The 16,468-nt window shown below is 33.8% G+C and overlaps 1 protein-coding gene across 1 annotated transcript in view; it reads left to right on the top strand.

The window, feature by feature from the left end:
• The window catches only part of LOC121414114 (xaa-Pro aminopeptidase 1-like), a 28,060-nt gene extending 11,592 nt beyond the window's left edge, over positions 1-16,468 (top strand). Inside the window, exons 8-23 of the mRNA XM_041607177.1 lie at positions 224-364; positions 709-790; positions 1,429-1,526; positions 3,211-3,368; positions 4,081-4,167; positions 5,629-5,694; positions 6,352-6,422; positions 7,404-7,481; positions 7,917-7,988; positions 8,693-8,813; positions 9,360-9,429; positions 10,621-10,725; positions 11,292-11,363; positions 11,881-11,981; positions 12,513-12,629; positions 13,108-16,468. Of these exons, the coding sequence (XP_041463111.1) occupies positions 224-364; positions 709-790; positions 1,429-1,526; positions 3,211-3,368; positions 4,081-4,167; positions 5,629-5,694; positions 6,352-6,422; positions 7,404-7,481; positions 7,917-7,988; positions 8,693-8,813; positions 9,360-9,429; positions 10,621-10,725; positions 11,292-11,363; positions 11,881-11,981; positions 12,513-12,629; positions 13,108-13,314 (1,646 nt within the window). The 3' untranslated portion in view covers positions 13,315-16,468. The remainder of the gene's footprint in view (positions 1-223; positions 365-708; positions 791-1,428; positions 1,527-3,210; positions 3,369-4,080; positions 4,168-5,628; positions 5,695-6,351; positions 6,423-7,403; positions 7,482-7,916; positions 7,989-8,692; positions 8,814-9,359; positions 9,430-10,620; positions 10,726-11,291; positions 11,364-11,880; positions 11,982-12,512; positions 12,630-13,107) is intronic.

The following is a 16,468-nucleotide window of genomic DNA, read 5'->3' as shown; positions in this document are numbered from 1 at the left end:
GGTAGTAAGTAGTATAATTGTGGTTGTTGCAGCAGTATTGCAATCAGTATATAGGCCTAGAAGAAGTAAAAGGAATAGTGCCAGTAGTAGTCATTGAAATGGAAGTTGCATCTGTAGTACATTCAGTTATTATGTAGGACGAGAAGTAAGAGGATGAGCAGCTAGTAGTAGTACCTTTTCAACAATTCCTTCAAATATGCTGCTCTGTATCTTCATTTCACAGGTTATGACTGGCAGGATAAAGTATACCGTCGACGTCAGACATCCCTGGGGAACCCCATCCTGTACTTTAAGAATCTGCGAGAACTCATGGATGAAAAAGATGTTGATCTACTCATCATAACGAGGCTCGACGAAATTGCCTGTAAGTCTTCACCAAACTATATCTTTTTTGATGCACAATAAGTATGGAATCACAGAAGGTTTCAAAGAAAAATAGTAAATGTGTTCTTTGGGAGACTGTAAATGTTTGTACTAAGTTTGTAGAAAGTGTGAATAAATCATTCTCTCTTTTTAACAGAGATCACTCAAAGTATAAACATTTATTCTAAATACTGACGTAGCACTAGTATTGTAATAAAAAAATCATGTTAAAAAAAGCAGAGTACACTCATTTATATTTTTCTACTTATTGATTTCCATGATGTATCGGCCCATTATATTTCTTGCGCGATTCTACAACATTTATATTTTCATTATCTGATCTAGGGTTGTTCAATCTACGCGGAGAAGACATCCCGTACAACCCTCTCTTTATTTCGTTTGCTATCGTCGGAACACAGTATATCAAGTAAGTGATTCAAGGGTATTATTGTTCTCTGTAATGCTCACAGCTAAATTGATGGGGATAATGGGAAGAGGGTGAAGGGGGACGGGAGAAAGGATAGTATGGTGAGTTGGGCGAGGTTCAAAATTGCATGTGCAACTATTTTTTGGTTTAATAATGACATGATAAGAAGGAAAGCTTACACTGAAATGAAATAAATAGGGGAAGTGATGGGTTGCGATTGATGCAGAGAGGATTAGAGTGGGGAATAGATGAAGCTAAGATATCTATTGAGAGAGAAGGAGAGGAAAAGGAAAGACAGCATGATGTAGAGATTTGGTTTAATATAATTGGATTTATTTATTTTTCTTCTGCACGACAAAATAATATGGTTACATTAATATAACGAAGACATTTTAATAATAAATCAGAAATAAATATCACTGAACACAGGACTGTGAACTCACTTGCGGAAGATGGATTGTCATTGTAAGCAAATATGCTTGAAAATATGACAAACCATATTATGGAAGGATCGGAAATATGGACAGAGTAAGAAAGAGATTGAGTGAGATAATAAGTTTCAAAGAATTGACTAAAATTACAATAATGACATTTATAATACCAGTTGTCTTCTTGCCCTTCTTTCTATCCTCTTTCAGTCTTTATCTGTATGATTCCAATCGCCGACTGGACTCGGAGAGATTCCACGAATTGAGGGAACATCTGGAGCTCGATACAGCAAGATGTACAAGCTATAGTAAGTCGTAGTCTGTTGGGGTGTGGTTCCCTAGATGTGGTTCCTGTGAATTTGCTGACTGGTCTGCATCCCCTTTATCTACAAACTCTCCATTTGGTCCCATCTCATATGGTCTGAATCCTAACTTGCATACAACCAGTAATTCTACTGATCATTTGGTCTAATTGCATTTGTATCCCACTTAACATTTTGTCTCATTTTTAGGCTATACCTATATTTGATTGACTATTTACTTGGTCCATATGATTGTAAGATTAACTTTTTATGAGTCAAATTCTCACTTCACAAAGTAAAAGAGAATAAATAAGTTAGCAAAGTGGAAATTAGACCGACTTGGCATTTAGCTTATTGGGAACGAGGCTAAGTGGGTATTCAGTTTTGTCTAGACCAAATTGTTAGTAGACCAAATGGGTTTAGCCCATGTAGTGGTAGACTAAATGAGGAGTAGACCAAGCGTTTGTAGACCAAGTGAATAAACTTTTGCTAGGGGCTTGAGGTTTGCGACTTGCTCCTTGTGATTTTGCCAAGTGATAAAAAGGGAAAATGAATCGATTTAATAGAAACAGAGAACAGATAAAGAAAGTGATTGACTTGCCCATATTAATAATTCCTTTCATTCAGAATTCAGTTAATATCATCACCCATCAAAATTACACTGGTGCCATCTCTTTTTTGCCATGAATTATCGTTAAAATTCATATTTTTTGGGTCTTTATTTTGGTCATATAGGGAACAAAAAAAAAAGTTTTACAACGATGACTAGTGGGGCATTATTCCCTGTGTAGTTCAAGTTCAAATTTATTTATTTAAACCAAAAACATCACATCATAATCAATATTGATATATATACAATGTAAATTGAGTTCATAAACACACATCAATTAGATTATATCATGGACAAATTGGTTTAAGGAAACTTTAAAAGCAAAGCTTGTGTGTAGGGCCCTGGAATAATTATGATTTATTAACATAGAATATAGGATATACTAATCTACAAAATACAAAAAGAGAGGAAAAAATAACTTCAAATACTTCTTTGAAGATAGGAATTAGCCACTCCCTACTAAAGCAGATCATTTGACAGAGTGTAGCTCTTGTAACAAAATATGTCCACGCGTACTCACCAACAAATGCAATTTGGCCCTTGTTTTGTTCTCAATACACCATTAATGATAATGTGCAGGAAAATAAATGTGCATAATTTGACCGTTTATATAAAGTCAAATATTGAATTTGAAGCAATTTCTTTTATATAAGTTTATGCAAAACATGTGTTATGCAGTGGTGCTAAAAAAACAGTTAGTGAACCCCTCCAAAAAATAAGACATATTTCAAGCATTCAGGTTCTGCCATGTTTTAGATATGATATTGTGAAGTCAGGTGGTGAAATGTTACATTCAATAAAGTTTGTTTCTCTGGGCTAGACAAACATTGTAGTGTTGTTGTCTCCATTCAACACTCAACATGAAGAATTGCATTTTTATGGTGGGGTCCACTAACTTTCTAGCACAACAATATAGGTCTTCTAAGTCAAAGTTCTTCACTTCAAATTCGAACATACGTCCTTGGGCCCATTAGATTTGACCAAGGCAACTGACTACTTATCAAAACTGAGACCCGAGCCAAGACCTTATGAATGCACCAAATTTTCTTTGTAAGTTATATTCATGGTCTCTCTTTCTAGCTTCCTTCCCAACAACTTGCATAAGAGCGAAGGATATATCAGCCTTTACTGACGACCTCTCCACTATATCGTTTAGCAAGAAGGTGTGGTTCAGTAACTCGTCCAACTACTTTGTCTACAAGACTGTCACAGAAAGGGACGATGTTAGAAATGACAGGGTAAGAATTTGACACCATCCACTCTTCTTTAATTTGTGTCTATTGTTTCATTCTTCCTATGTTTTTATTCTTTGATTTACTGACGTCTATATATTTCTTCCTAGTATGCACTTGTTGATTCTTTGTTCTTTCGCTCATGTGATCCCTAACTCTTTTATTCGTATATTCTTTTAAAAATCTTTATTTTTTTTCATTATTAGTTATTTTTCATCCTATTCCGTCGCTCTTCTATTTATCAATGTATTTTTTATGTAAAATAAAATCTGGGATTTTTATTCAGTTTTTTTCATTGTTCAGTTGATCAATGTCCTCGCAAATATTACTGGATTCAATTATTTATGTTTGTTACATATGCCCTTCCTTTTCATAATTTGTATATGTTGTCCCTTCTTATTTTTTTCCAACCTCAACAATTTTATTCTTTTAGAGAAATCTTAATTTTTCACTATTTCATTTCTTCTTTTCTAATTTATTTGATATCATTTATTGTGTTGTTGTTGATTTTCTCCCTTTATTTAGCAGTTAATCTTTATTATAAATAAATTAATGATACTTTGTAAAGATACTTATATTCATTATAAGGAAAAAATATTAAGATATAGTAACTGTGATAAATGTAGGGATTTCACTGCAGAATTCGATGTATCTAGGCCTAAATGTATACATGTTAGTAAGTAAGTAATTGATCTCACTTAATGTTATCTTTCAACAGAGTAAATACATTATGGAACCTTCCCCAATTCTTTTGATGAAAGCTGTCAAGAATGATGTCGAGGTGGAGTCAATGAACTTGGCATTTGTAAGTTAATTAGAATATTTCTTTACTTTAGACATTATTTGATAGTATTTATATATCATTACTACCTCCTAATTTTAATAATTACATGATCTGTATATAAAGTGAGAGGTGAATCTGGGATTGGCCAGGGATAGAGGCTCATACAGTAGCCCCCCCCCTCCATTTCCAGAATTTTTGTGACAATGAAAAAAAATGTCATGTCCAATCACCCCCCCCCCCTCCCTTTAACACAGGGTGGGGTCCAATCCCCTTCATCAGCTCTGTTTACTTCCTGTTTGACAGAAGCCACACCAGTTAATTTTTAAACATATATATGTGATATTATGATGGAAGTTTTAGGATTTATTGAAGAAAATAAGAATTTTAGAGGTATGATCTACTCTGCGCCCGGCCCAAAGGAACCCGCGTTACACTTCAACCACTAATATTTTATTCCAATTACAAACGAAAACTGCTATAAGTTTTCTTTTGCACCACTTGCTGTTGTTGACTGGAACAACTTACCTAACTCAATCAAATCCATTCTCGACAAAGAAAAATTCAAAATAACAATCCAGAATTACTTTACAAACCAAAATCAATACTAAGCAACGCCTCTTGCCTCTGCGTAACGACCATCAGTGCACCCTACCCCTGCCCGTTTGACCCCGGCCTTTAGGGGGTTGGATATTATCCTGGAAGTAAGTAAATAAGTAAGAATAATTATTGATGTCCACCTATTTGCTTTCCAATGACCATTAATGTTTATTTCACTCTTGTAGTGCTTCAAGGATTATTCGCAAATGAAGATAAATTGTACACACATAGGTCTACAAAATAAAATAAACCAGTGATGGATCTGCCTCTAGTTAGTAAGAGTATGAGATTGAACTTTGAATCCAGACTGAGTTTGGGTCCTGACCTGAGCCACTGAAATATACTGTTGACATTATGAAAATAAGATATGTATTTTTTTTTCTCTACAAAGAACAACAAGGGATAACCTCTTACAACTTTTGTCAACAAAGTATTATGTTTTTGTGATTGAGAGCATTTTCCTTTGGCACTAATAAAATGGATGGTACATTGATGTATATGATGAAAATATACAGTGTAATATCGTAATGGTTTATCATGATACCATCTGCAGCAGTCGCAGTGTTGCAAAAGACACTTCTCGCTTCAAAAAATATTCACAGAGATCATGCATTGTTTTGTTGATCATTTAAAGACAAGTTTAGCATGATAATACAGTGATGCTTTAAAAGTCGGTGAATCCCTCCAGAAAATGAAGATTTCTTAAAGTGTTCAAGTTCTGACATGTTTTAGATATTTAGTTGTGAATTCAGCTAGGTGATAACATATTACATTCAATAAAGTTTGTTTCTCTGAGCTGGGTTCAGAAATTGTTGAGCACAGCTGTATATCTGCCTCAGTGGTGTTTATGAAACTCTTTTTTTTTGTATCTCCTATTGAAATCAGATAGCAGATTCAGTGACGACGATAGAAGTAGCAGCTTGGATGGATAATCTACTCCAGAATATGGTGGTAAATTGAACTAATCATTCTGACATTGCACAGTTTTCACATGGAGAAAGAACTCCATTAATCTTCTTTCAGGATGTTTTGCTAGAAGCATATTGACATATTTTAAAAGAGAGACATCATTTTACATTATGTAAATGCAATACACTTTTTACATTTTCTTCATGATAGTCCTGGTTTATATATCATTTATTTTATAATAATTCTGTTGTATATATGTTTTCTTTTGAAATATCAAAGTATGAATGATATTTGAAATACTAATTAAGGTATAAGATTTATTCATAATTTAAATGTATTTACTTGGGATATCGTCATTGCTAATAAAAACAACAAACGCATGCACTTGTTTTATTGTGATAATCTACTCATAAGTGTTGAATTCAAATATGATTAATCTTGTTTTTGTTTTTAATCAAATAATTAACCATCATTATCATGCCATTTACTATTAAAATGAATGCAAACAATTTTGGCCTTTTATTTCCAGTACAGCAATTAGTTGAAAACTTTGAGATGTAAGTGGTAATTCAGTGCGGGGCCGCAAAGCTTCAATAAAGAATTTGTTCATTATTATCCCGGATTATTATTAGCTTCTATTATTCTGTTGGCTAGTTGGTTGTTTAGCTTGATCATACATTTTTTTTTGTTTCATTTTAGAATCCAAAAGAAGGGGATGATCGATCATTGACAGAGTGGCTGGTTTCACAAAGGACAGAAACTATAAGAGAGTATGTTTTAACTTTGCATATTCATTTACTAGCTGTTACTAATGATTGAATATTAATATTCTCTTAAACCTATATGAATTTCTCAAAATTTTGCATAAAAAGATAAAACAACTTACATTGTAGCTATGGGAAAAGGTAAATGGCAGATATCAAGATGACATTGTGAATTTTGTGTACAATTTTTTTCAAGTATTTTTAAAATAGAAAAATGAAGATTTCTAATGCTGGTAATGTATTGGCTCTTACTGTGCTTAGAGTTGGACGATCGAGGGTGGGGTGGTAATGGTTTTCTGTTCAATATTCATAAATGTTTGGTTATATTTACTTTTCATTTGATTTAATGCTGCATTTCAAAGTACATTTCATCAAACCTTTGGAAAAGTAGGCCTATATTTTGACCGCCCCCCCCATGAGAAAATTGGTGCATTATTTATGAATAAGTGTACTCCATTTCTGCCCTCCCCCCTCACAATTTTGGCTCATTATGCCACTGGATTATATATACATTGTTTGTAGATTCTGAAAGAATTAATACGAGTGATTTGCCCCCGTTTCTTAGATGGTGACACGATAATATGCTCCTGCGACATTTGCTCCGGTGTTGATATCTCAGAGGACATAGGGTTAGAGTTGGGATGTGTAATAGAGTTTTTGATTCAGAATAATGTAAAGATAAGGATTAGGGTTTATTTAGGTTTTATGTCTGGCTTAACATGCAGAATATCTATCAGAGCAAATGTCATATGGAACCTCCTTAGATAGGTACTCGTAATAGTTAAAGAGTTAAAAAAAGGTACAAGAAGAAGATATGAAGGGGCAAGGTGATATAACTAAAGAAGGCAGTACTAAGAGAATGAAACTAAGAAATGATAAGAACAATAACACCATAAGAAAAGGCAATAGTTTTCATTTCAAAATATATGAGCTAACTCGTATCCTGTATTGTGGAATTGATGTTATAGATGATTATTTTCTCCACAGATCACACACTAGCTATCAATATCCAAGTTATGAGACTATAGCAGCCGTTGGATACCACAGTGCAAATTATTATTACCAGTAAGTTTGGTCAGACTTTCTTTAATCCAAATAAGATGAAATTGATTAATTTTGTAGAAAAAGGCCCTACTCTCAAATTCAAACTGTTTAAGATGTTAAGGTGACAGAAGTTTTTTTTTATATCTTAAAGATACCCTCCATTATTATATTAAGCTTATTAATGGTGGACAATAGCAGAATATGAGATATGAGATTTCTGATGTATAGAACCTCTGAAAATTTCATCCTTGCAGAATCAAAATTAAATACCCATAAGAGATATATAAAAAGATAGAGAAAGTGAATGATATTCGGATGGGATGTTTGTTCTTAATGAAAGAGTGATCGTGTTTAACTTTTAAATGTTGAAAATTGATTCAGGCATGCTCAGGTAAAAGTGCTCCGTTGACTGAATTAGTGCGTTATTATTTCATTTCTTTTTCCACTTATGCATAGTCCAATAGAAGATGAGCGCTTCGCCATCCCTACTGGAAAGATGTTCCTCTATGACATGGGAGGACAATATAGGTAAGAATAATCAAAAACCTACAATATTCATAATATTTCTTTTAATACCTTCAACATACCAAGGATTGGTTTCTGTTTCTTTTTTATGAAGTGCCTATAAACTAGTAATGCCTATATGGCACAATATACATTAACACGATTTTTAGACAACACAAGGTATTTTTATCGGCTGAATTTTGAAATGTGATATGCAACATTTAGTTCAACCTTGCTAGATCGCATGTTTAAATTTCATTTGGAAATGAAGTATACATTCATTTCACTGACAGAGAAGGGGTGACTATAGGCCCTTGTACTTTTTGGAGAAAGAGTGATGAAGGGCAATGATACACTGCAAAAACTCCGGTGTTGATTTAACACCTGCCCGGAATCTATATATGTCCACACCAGAGAAGTATTGAAACAACACCAGTTTGGAATCAAACCGATGTTGTTTTGATACTAATTACTAATCTGGTGTTAGATTAAAATGAAACTGGTGTTATTTAGCACTTCTCTGGTGTGGACAGATATAGGTTCCGGGCTGGTGTTAAGTCAACACCAGAGTTTTTGCAGTGTAGAAAGTGGGAGAGAGAGAGGCAGAGGGTGAGAAAGGGGGGGGGGGGAAGAAACAGAAAGAGAGAAAATGTGAGGAAGATGATGAGGTACTGGTTGTCACTTCAATTGCCATCCCTAACATAACGCTTGTCATCTCTGATTGACAGGGAAGGAACGACTACACTAGCAAGAACTTTCTTCTTTGCCAAAGAGTGGTACGAGGATAATGAGAACCGCTATGAATACGACCGCTCCTATGATCCAGCAACACCGTCCGAATTCCAAAAGGTATACCTATCTCCCTAGAGATGTCAATATGGGGAGGGGTGTCGTCAAGTTAAGAAAATTCAATCAAATTTTTTGTTTGAAACAATGAAGTGTAGGTTTCAGCATTTAGTTTTACCCTTTGGGTATAGTTATACAGTAATTGTCATTTCTTTTCCTATTCTAATTCATAGGTTTATATTATTGATTTTTTGTGAAATTGGCATTTGACCTTCTCTTCTTTGAAAATAAAATTGTTGAATGAACAGTTGTCATCAAAAATAATTCAATTCATCCATGTTATGTGTTCTTTATTTATCTTTTGGTTGATGCTGTTTGATTTATGGCTACCAATCAGATTATTATCATTATTATGACTGGCGGTAAGTAGTGTGCTAATATCAGAAATGAATTAATAAAAGGATGTAGTGCAAATCCTGTTGGTGAAATTGATCACAGTTATGTGTAGGTGATTTCTAAATATATCTTGTACAATTTTCAAATGTTGCCACTTCATGTAAGGATACTTAATACTGTTTTCTATTTATGTGTTGTCTATTCACTTAACAGGAGGTATACACTCGCATTGTACTTGGACTTATTGATTTGTCTATGGCCAAATTCCACACAAATGTATATGGTAAATTCATCTTTGATGTCTTGCTTTTTATCTTGAGTTTTAATCTGTGTCATTAGCTTCTGCAATTTCAATTTTACTCCATCAGTCGGAAGAAGTAAAATCTGTTCAATGTTGATTAAAAATCTGAGTCATGTTGAGACTAAATTGTTTTGTGATAGATTTATTACACAAATGTTATTTCATTTGTTATCAATATTAGGGGAAGAAGTATAAAGCTTCTCATGTTTTAGGACTTCAAAAATATTATTTTAAATAGGCCATCCCTCTTGTGTTGGTTTATTGTAGTCCGTTTCCAGTTGTAAACACTTAAAATTTAATTAAAATTTAATGTGATATGCATTCCATTGTGTGTCTCATTAAGTAGTTTGTAATGCCGTGGGTGAATTTATGAACTAGTAAAAAATAAAGAGCCAATAGGCCTATGTAAGCAGAATGTTTTAAGTATGACTGATTTTCAACCTCTGATTTAACTTATTAAAGAATTAAAACCTTGTATAAACAAAGTGTTAACATGGATGAAAGTTATTTCGATACTAAATGATGCAATAAGAGATGTTTGAGGACATTTCTGGGCTTGTCATAGTCTGGTCAATCACAAAGTCACAAAAAACCTTCTGTATTTCATGTGGAACCACTTTGATGACCTTTTGGTGGCAGCGGTGGGATTGGAAGTCTAATACGAAGGGTAACAGGAATTGTTTGAAGTGAGATACAGGAATTGTCTGAAGTCTAAATCCATGGACATCTCTTTGTATCTTAATATAATTCTATTGCATGAGTTTACTTACATGTGATTTCCTAATCTGTGACTTGTGACATAGGGAAACCAAACATATTGCCATTTAAAAAAAACAATGGTCATAGCATTACATCTATGGACAACCCAATAGAATGTTGTTAGCCTAACAGAGCACAAACAGTAAGCCCAGTCACATCTTTCGTACTGTGAAGTCAAAACATTTATGTCAATGTGTAAGTGTGCATTGTTGTAACATTAGGCATCGCTGCCACATGACCGGTTGTAACAAGATCTCTGTTAGCACAAACAACGTTTCTGTGCTGTCCGTACAGTTTAGTTTAGGAGACACAGCCATGTGGATACCCTTAAGGTTAGTCTTACCATTGCGTAGAAATAGCCCATAAGTTCCTGAATACTGATGTAATTTTTTTTTTCTTTCTTTTCTTGTGCAGGGCGTGATCTGGATGCCATTGCCCGCCAGTACTTGTGGGACGTGGGTCTGGACTACTTCCATCCAACCGGATACGGTGTGGGACAGTATCTCACCCCTCATGAAGGTACAGTACATTAAAAATATGGCAACATTAGTTCATTTTAAGTAGAGAGTAAAATGTGAAAATAAAGTAGGTAAAAAGTGAAAAGAATGACCTATAATTAAAAATAAACTTTTGGGTAGATTTCATATTCATTTCATCATTTCTTTGCAGCTATCTTACCTGATGGGAGTTTCATAAGTCTGTCCATAAATTACGAGCCACTTTATGAATGACTGGTGATCTTTTCTTAAAACAGGAGCTTAATCCACCCTATTGTTTAAATTTGTTGCATGTTATTTACCACAAGATAGGATCACCAGTCATTCGTATTGTCAGTCATAATTTATGGACAGCTTTATGAGACACCCATGTTTGCATTTAAAGTTACATTATGATAGCTTTGCCATCCAACGACAACAACCATACTAATTAAACAGCCAATCAGAACTGAGGATCGAAGTAAACAGTTTGTTGACATTTCATGCACTGGGTCGAGTTTTACTTCATTTGAGCAACAAATCATATCAGTACAAAGTCAAAAACCGATTTGAAAATAAATTGTCAGTGTATGGTTTTTCCTCTTACAGGTCCTGTTTACATCAATTCCGAATTCATGGTGGACGAACAGCCATTCAACCGCAGCATGTTTATTTCTGCAGGTATTTATACTTTTTTATATTTTTATAATTCTATTTGATGATATTCATGGAGATATGTGATAAATGGTGTCTATTATTATAAAATCAAAATAGCAGTCAAAGGCTGACTTTCATTTATATATCTTGTTCATTGATTAATTTGTTTATCTATTTGTTTATTTGTTGATTACTTTGTAAATATAAGTATAAAAATATGTATATATACATAATCTTGGAAGTTCTCAATAGGAAGGAATCAATCAGATAAAGCATAATCGGTTTATCATCTCAACAGGAGATGTATAAAAGAAGATCAATATCAATATCAGGGATAAAATGGGAGAGAATAAAAAGTTGAGGTAGAGAAATATACATGTATAATACGATTTATTTATTCATTCATTTATTTATATATTTATTTATTCATTCATTTATTCTTTTATTCATTCATTTACTTGTTAATCAATGAATTCATTTGATTATTATAAATAAGCTTTTCTTCAGAAATATTTCCATCATTCTCTTTTTTCATTGATAGGTCCCGGTTATTACTATCGTGATCCTGATGGTGATAGGGAGAGTGACTTTGGTGCGCGTGTCACAAATGTTCTCTATGCCAAACCTGTCCCACGAACACCAGTAAGATATTTTATTGTATTAATCCTCTCTTCTCTTTTTCTCTCTCTCTCTCTCTCTTTTCTTTCTCTGTAACACCACTAAGATCCTGAAGTTCATTTCAACTCATACCACTATCTCTCTTTACACGTATAATTTATTCTATCTGTCTGTCTATCTATCTATCTGTCTGTCTGTCTGTCTGTTCGCCCGTCCGTCTGTCTATCTATCTGTATATCTCTCTACCTCTCTGTGTTCTTAATTCTCTTAATCTTCCACTCTCTTTGCTCACTCTAACATATATTTTGAAGGAAAAATACATTCATACAAATGCAGTTGTCGTTATTCTTTTAAAAATGATTTTGTTTAATATATGTGTCATTTAGCTGTTTGTTTAAAACTTAATTCTAATTCAAGAATGTTTCATTCGTAAATATTCCATGCCATTTTCTTTGTGAACTCTCAGAAAGTCTACAAGTATGTTTATCTTACATGTCGACAAAGTTTCCAGGCTCCTCAAAAGATTCTTTGTTTGATTCTTTTATATTTTTGTAGTATGAATTTTTGAACGAGGATGAAAGCGATGACGTACAGTACCTTGAATTTGAGACAGTGACCTTTGTACCTTTTGAGCCAAGGCTGATCAAATTTGAATACTTCACAAGAAAACAGGTAATTATTTTATACGTCAGAGATTTTTTAACAATTTGACCCAAGTTGAAATAGGAAGACAAAACATGACTTTTTGTGATTATTAAGGTTATGAAGGTGTTGTTTAACCATTATTTTCAAATTCTCTCCATTGTAATTATTCTTTTAAGTGGGGTGTCAGTATATTGTTCTCATTGTGATTAGAAGTAATGTTTTGTGAAATGGTTTCATGGAGGAAAAACTATCATGGAAATGTTTTTAATTTCTTAGTCTATGCAGTATATTATTGGAATTATGACCTCATACGATGGCCCTCAAGGAGGGGGGCATTCAAATCTTTGGATCTTAAGCCTGATATCCCCCAAATCTATCTTTATCCTTCCCACCCCAATAATATGTGAAATATATGAAAAAGTTAGATAAATAAATAAGTCATGATCATATTTACAAGCAAGCAATTACCTTATAAACCAACAACTTTATTCAATTACCTTCTCAGCTGGACTGGTATAACGACTACAGTGCACAAATCAGGGAAAAAATGAGCGGTCGTCTCTCTGGAGACGCGCTAAAATGGATGCAGAGGAGAACTCGCTTCCAGAGGTACAAGTGGGACTACATTGGTGGGGCATCAACAATCTCAAAGACTACTACAGCCATTATAGTTACAGTGCTTTCTTTTATAACATCTCTTCTTTTGCTGTAGATATGTTTTATTCATTATTTCAATATGTTTTCTTTGTATTGATTGTCAAAAGCTCCTGTGATGATTACATTTCCGGTATTAAGAACTGACAAAACAATTTTTGTCGATGAGATCACCATAAATGCCAATAAATGATTACCAATCCTAAAGCCAATATGGAAATCTCTTTGTGGTTTTAAGTTGTAAGCCTTCACACTGGATTACATATATAGTGATGGTCAAGAGTTAGTGAACCCTGCCAGAAAATGAACATAATTATTTGAAGTGTTCCAGTTCTGCTTTGTTTTAGATATGTAATTATTTAAGTTTCTTTGGGCTCGCTGAACATTGTATTGTTGTTGTCTACATCCAATACTCACCATGAAGGAGTGCCTTCTTTGGGTAAGGTTCACTAACTTTTCAGCACAACTGTATGTGAAGTCAAGTTCGTCTGCTCTCTGCTGTATCTGAAAACCAAATTTTGAGTATGAATCATTTTATCTTTATCTGAAATTCCATTTTTATTCACTGATTGTGTTTGTGATGTTATGGCATCATGACACGAAAGCCAATTGCAATAAATGGCCTATAACTCAAACCATGGAGTGCTTTTAAAAATCATTTCTATTACAAAATGATATCTTGCTGTGAATGCTAAAAAAGATAATTTTTGGTTATTTGTTTATAGTTGAATTCATATCCCAATCCGAAAAAATATGGGATTTTGTTGTTTACAAATACAATTCATGCTTTATTCTAAGTATTATATTGTTCAGCTTTCTTACTTCAGTGTTAAAAAATGGGCCTGTATAGTATTTGTACTGTATTCACTTTGTGATTGATTAGATGTATTCCATTTCTGAAACCAATTTCATTTGAGATATTTGTTGAAGGTGGATGGAGGCATGAATCACAAAACATTGTTCTCTGTTTTTTTTAACATTATAAGCTGTGATTTACCTTATGAAGGTTTCCATGGCGAAGAAGAATACAAGTGTAATTGATTCATGGTACGCCATGTATTCTTCCGTGGGCATATATATTGGTCCTGAAAAGGATCACCAAACGTGGCATTTCAAAAAGTGTGTTCTCGTCATATTCAGGAGTGTGATTGATTTAATTGGAAATATCTCTGGACTAGTCCTCAAAACTTTCTCCTATAGGCCTAGTGTGTGTGTGTCTTCCCTATCAGGGGCATTGTTCGGAGATAGGCAGGTATTCTGAATTTTGGCTCAATTTTAAAAAAAATTAAGCTCCATGGTCAATTATGGGTTGCCTGATGTGTCACCTAGTAATCACACGGCCGTATGCAGATTTTTTTTTTCCAGCAGAGCAGGAAAGGGAAGGGTGCGGGAGGGGGCAGGGGCCATGGAATGGTTTTTAAATGGGGCACGGGGGCTGAGCCGAAAGTGGGGAGGGAGGCTAACCATGCAAATAAACACAATCAGATGGTACATTTGTGTACACTGTTTTGGAAAAAAGTGGGGGGGGGGCTGAAACACACCCAGCCCCTCCATTCCCCCATTTTCCGCAGCCCGGGAAGGGGGGGGGGGGGTGGAGTGGACATGCATATGCATTTTTATTCAATTCATTTTGGAAATACAACTGTCCATCATTGTCTTATATTTAAATAGGATTAATGACAAAGTAGTGTGCATTGTAAGATTGTGAGAATCAAGCACAGTAAATGGATTCACACATAGTATAAAAGATAATAAGTGTAAGCAATTTTTTTTTTTTAAATGAATACCATGGCTTGACCAGTACAAAATCAACTGCATGACATATCTGATATCACACCTCTCGAACGTCGCAGCACGAGTTCAGAGTTGTTTCTATCTAGTCTACTGTACTAATAAAGTTATGAAAATCGAGACAGGTGATTGGGGATTCATGTTCAGTATTCCATAATCATTTCAGTTTTCGCAAGCTAGCCCCCTCTCTTCACTCAAAAATATGAATAGTGGTGCTTTTTTTTTTTCATGCTAAGCTCTTGAGTTTAATTTACCAAGAAAAAATGTTAAGTGTTTCTTATGTTAAGGTTTATGAAACAAAGTTTCAAACATAATTTTATGGTTATTAAAAGAAGTTTAATTCTCATCATGTACCTGTATGTCGTGCCTTGTAAATTTGCTTATTGTACTTTTGAGTAGATAATCACTACTGCTGCTCTCATGGAAAAAAAAAATGCACAAATTGAAGATGAAATCTCGATTTTCGAAAAATTTCACAAGAGATAAATTACTGATCAGCATTCACATATTTTCATTAATACTTTATGTATCCTTTCTTCTATAGAAAAAATAACTTGTTAATAGGGATCAATGTGTAGGCTGAAAGGTTTTATATGCAGGTAGATACTCTCGAAGGAAAATGTTTAAAAGGTTATTTATGGAGCGAATTATAAATAGAACAAAAGGTGAATTTAGGATGATTTCACTCGAAAAGCCCTTATGATTGTACACTTAAGTTTCATTAGAAAATCACTCTTGATAAAGTCAGGCAAGTGTGTATGTCAGTATCACTTGTTTTCAGCGAGTATTCAAATTTTGACATCGCGGAGCTAGTCTCGGTAATGTTTTTAAAAAATCTTCAGGAAAACATGTGACAATATTCCTCAAATTTTTTCCAGTGCCAAGATTTATAGTTTTCTATTGCATTAGATATCATGTCTCTTTTAATAGATATGTTGTATTTATATTTGTATATATTTATCACTTTTGTATATTCTGGTGAACAGGGGCAATTCTTATGGATTGTAAATATCTAGAATATTGCCTATGGAATTAGATTGTAGTAATATCTGTGTCACAGCTGTTTTGATTATGCTTCATTTTTAAAGATATATCTTGTTTTTGAGGTGATTTCGCTGAATTGATGTGAACAACCAAAAATTGCTGCATGCATAGGCCCCTATAATTTTTGATAATCTCTCCTGATTAATGATGCACAAATTATTGAATGTTTATTTTACAGTATGTTACAATTTCGTGGGCTGGATGCGATTTCTCATTTTTAAAAGGAAATGTCCTGGGTTGCATTTATGTGAAACATTTTACCATAAGCACACATTTCAGATGAGATTGCATAATATGAGATTTGATTTATTTTCACAGTAAAGTGTAAAAACACATTGAATATCATAGTACTATTAAACTTTGTAATTATACATCTA

The sequence above is a fragment of the Lytechinus variegatus genome, chromosome 4, assembly GCF_018143015.1.
Source record: "Lytechinus variegatus isolate NC3 chromosome 4, Lvar_3.0, whole genome shotgun sequence".
In the NCBI taxonomy this organism is placed as follows: domain Eukaryota; kingdom Metazoa; phylum Echinodermata; class Echinoidea; order Temnopleuroida; family Toxopneustidae; genus Lytechinus; species Lytechinus variegatus.
Note: the sequence above shows the minus strand (reverse complement) of the source record. Positions and strands in the feature narration are given on the sequence as shown.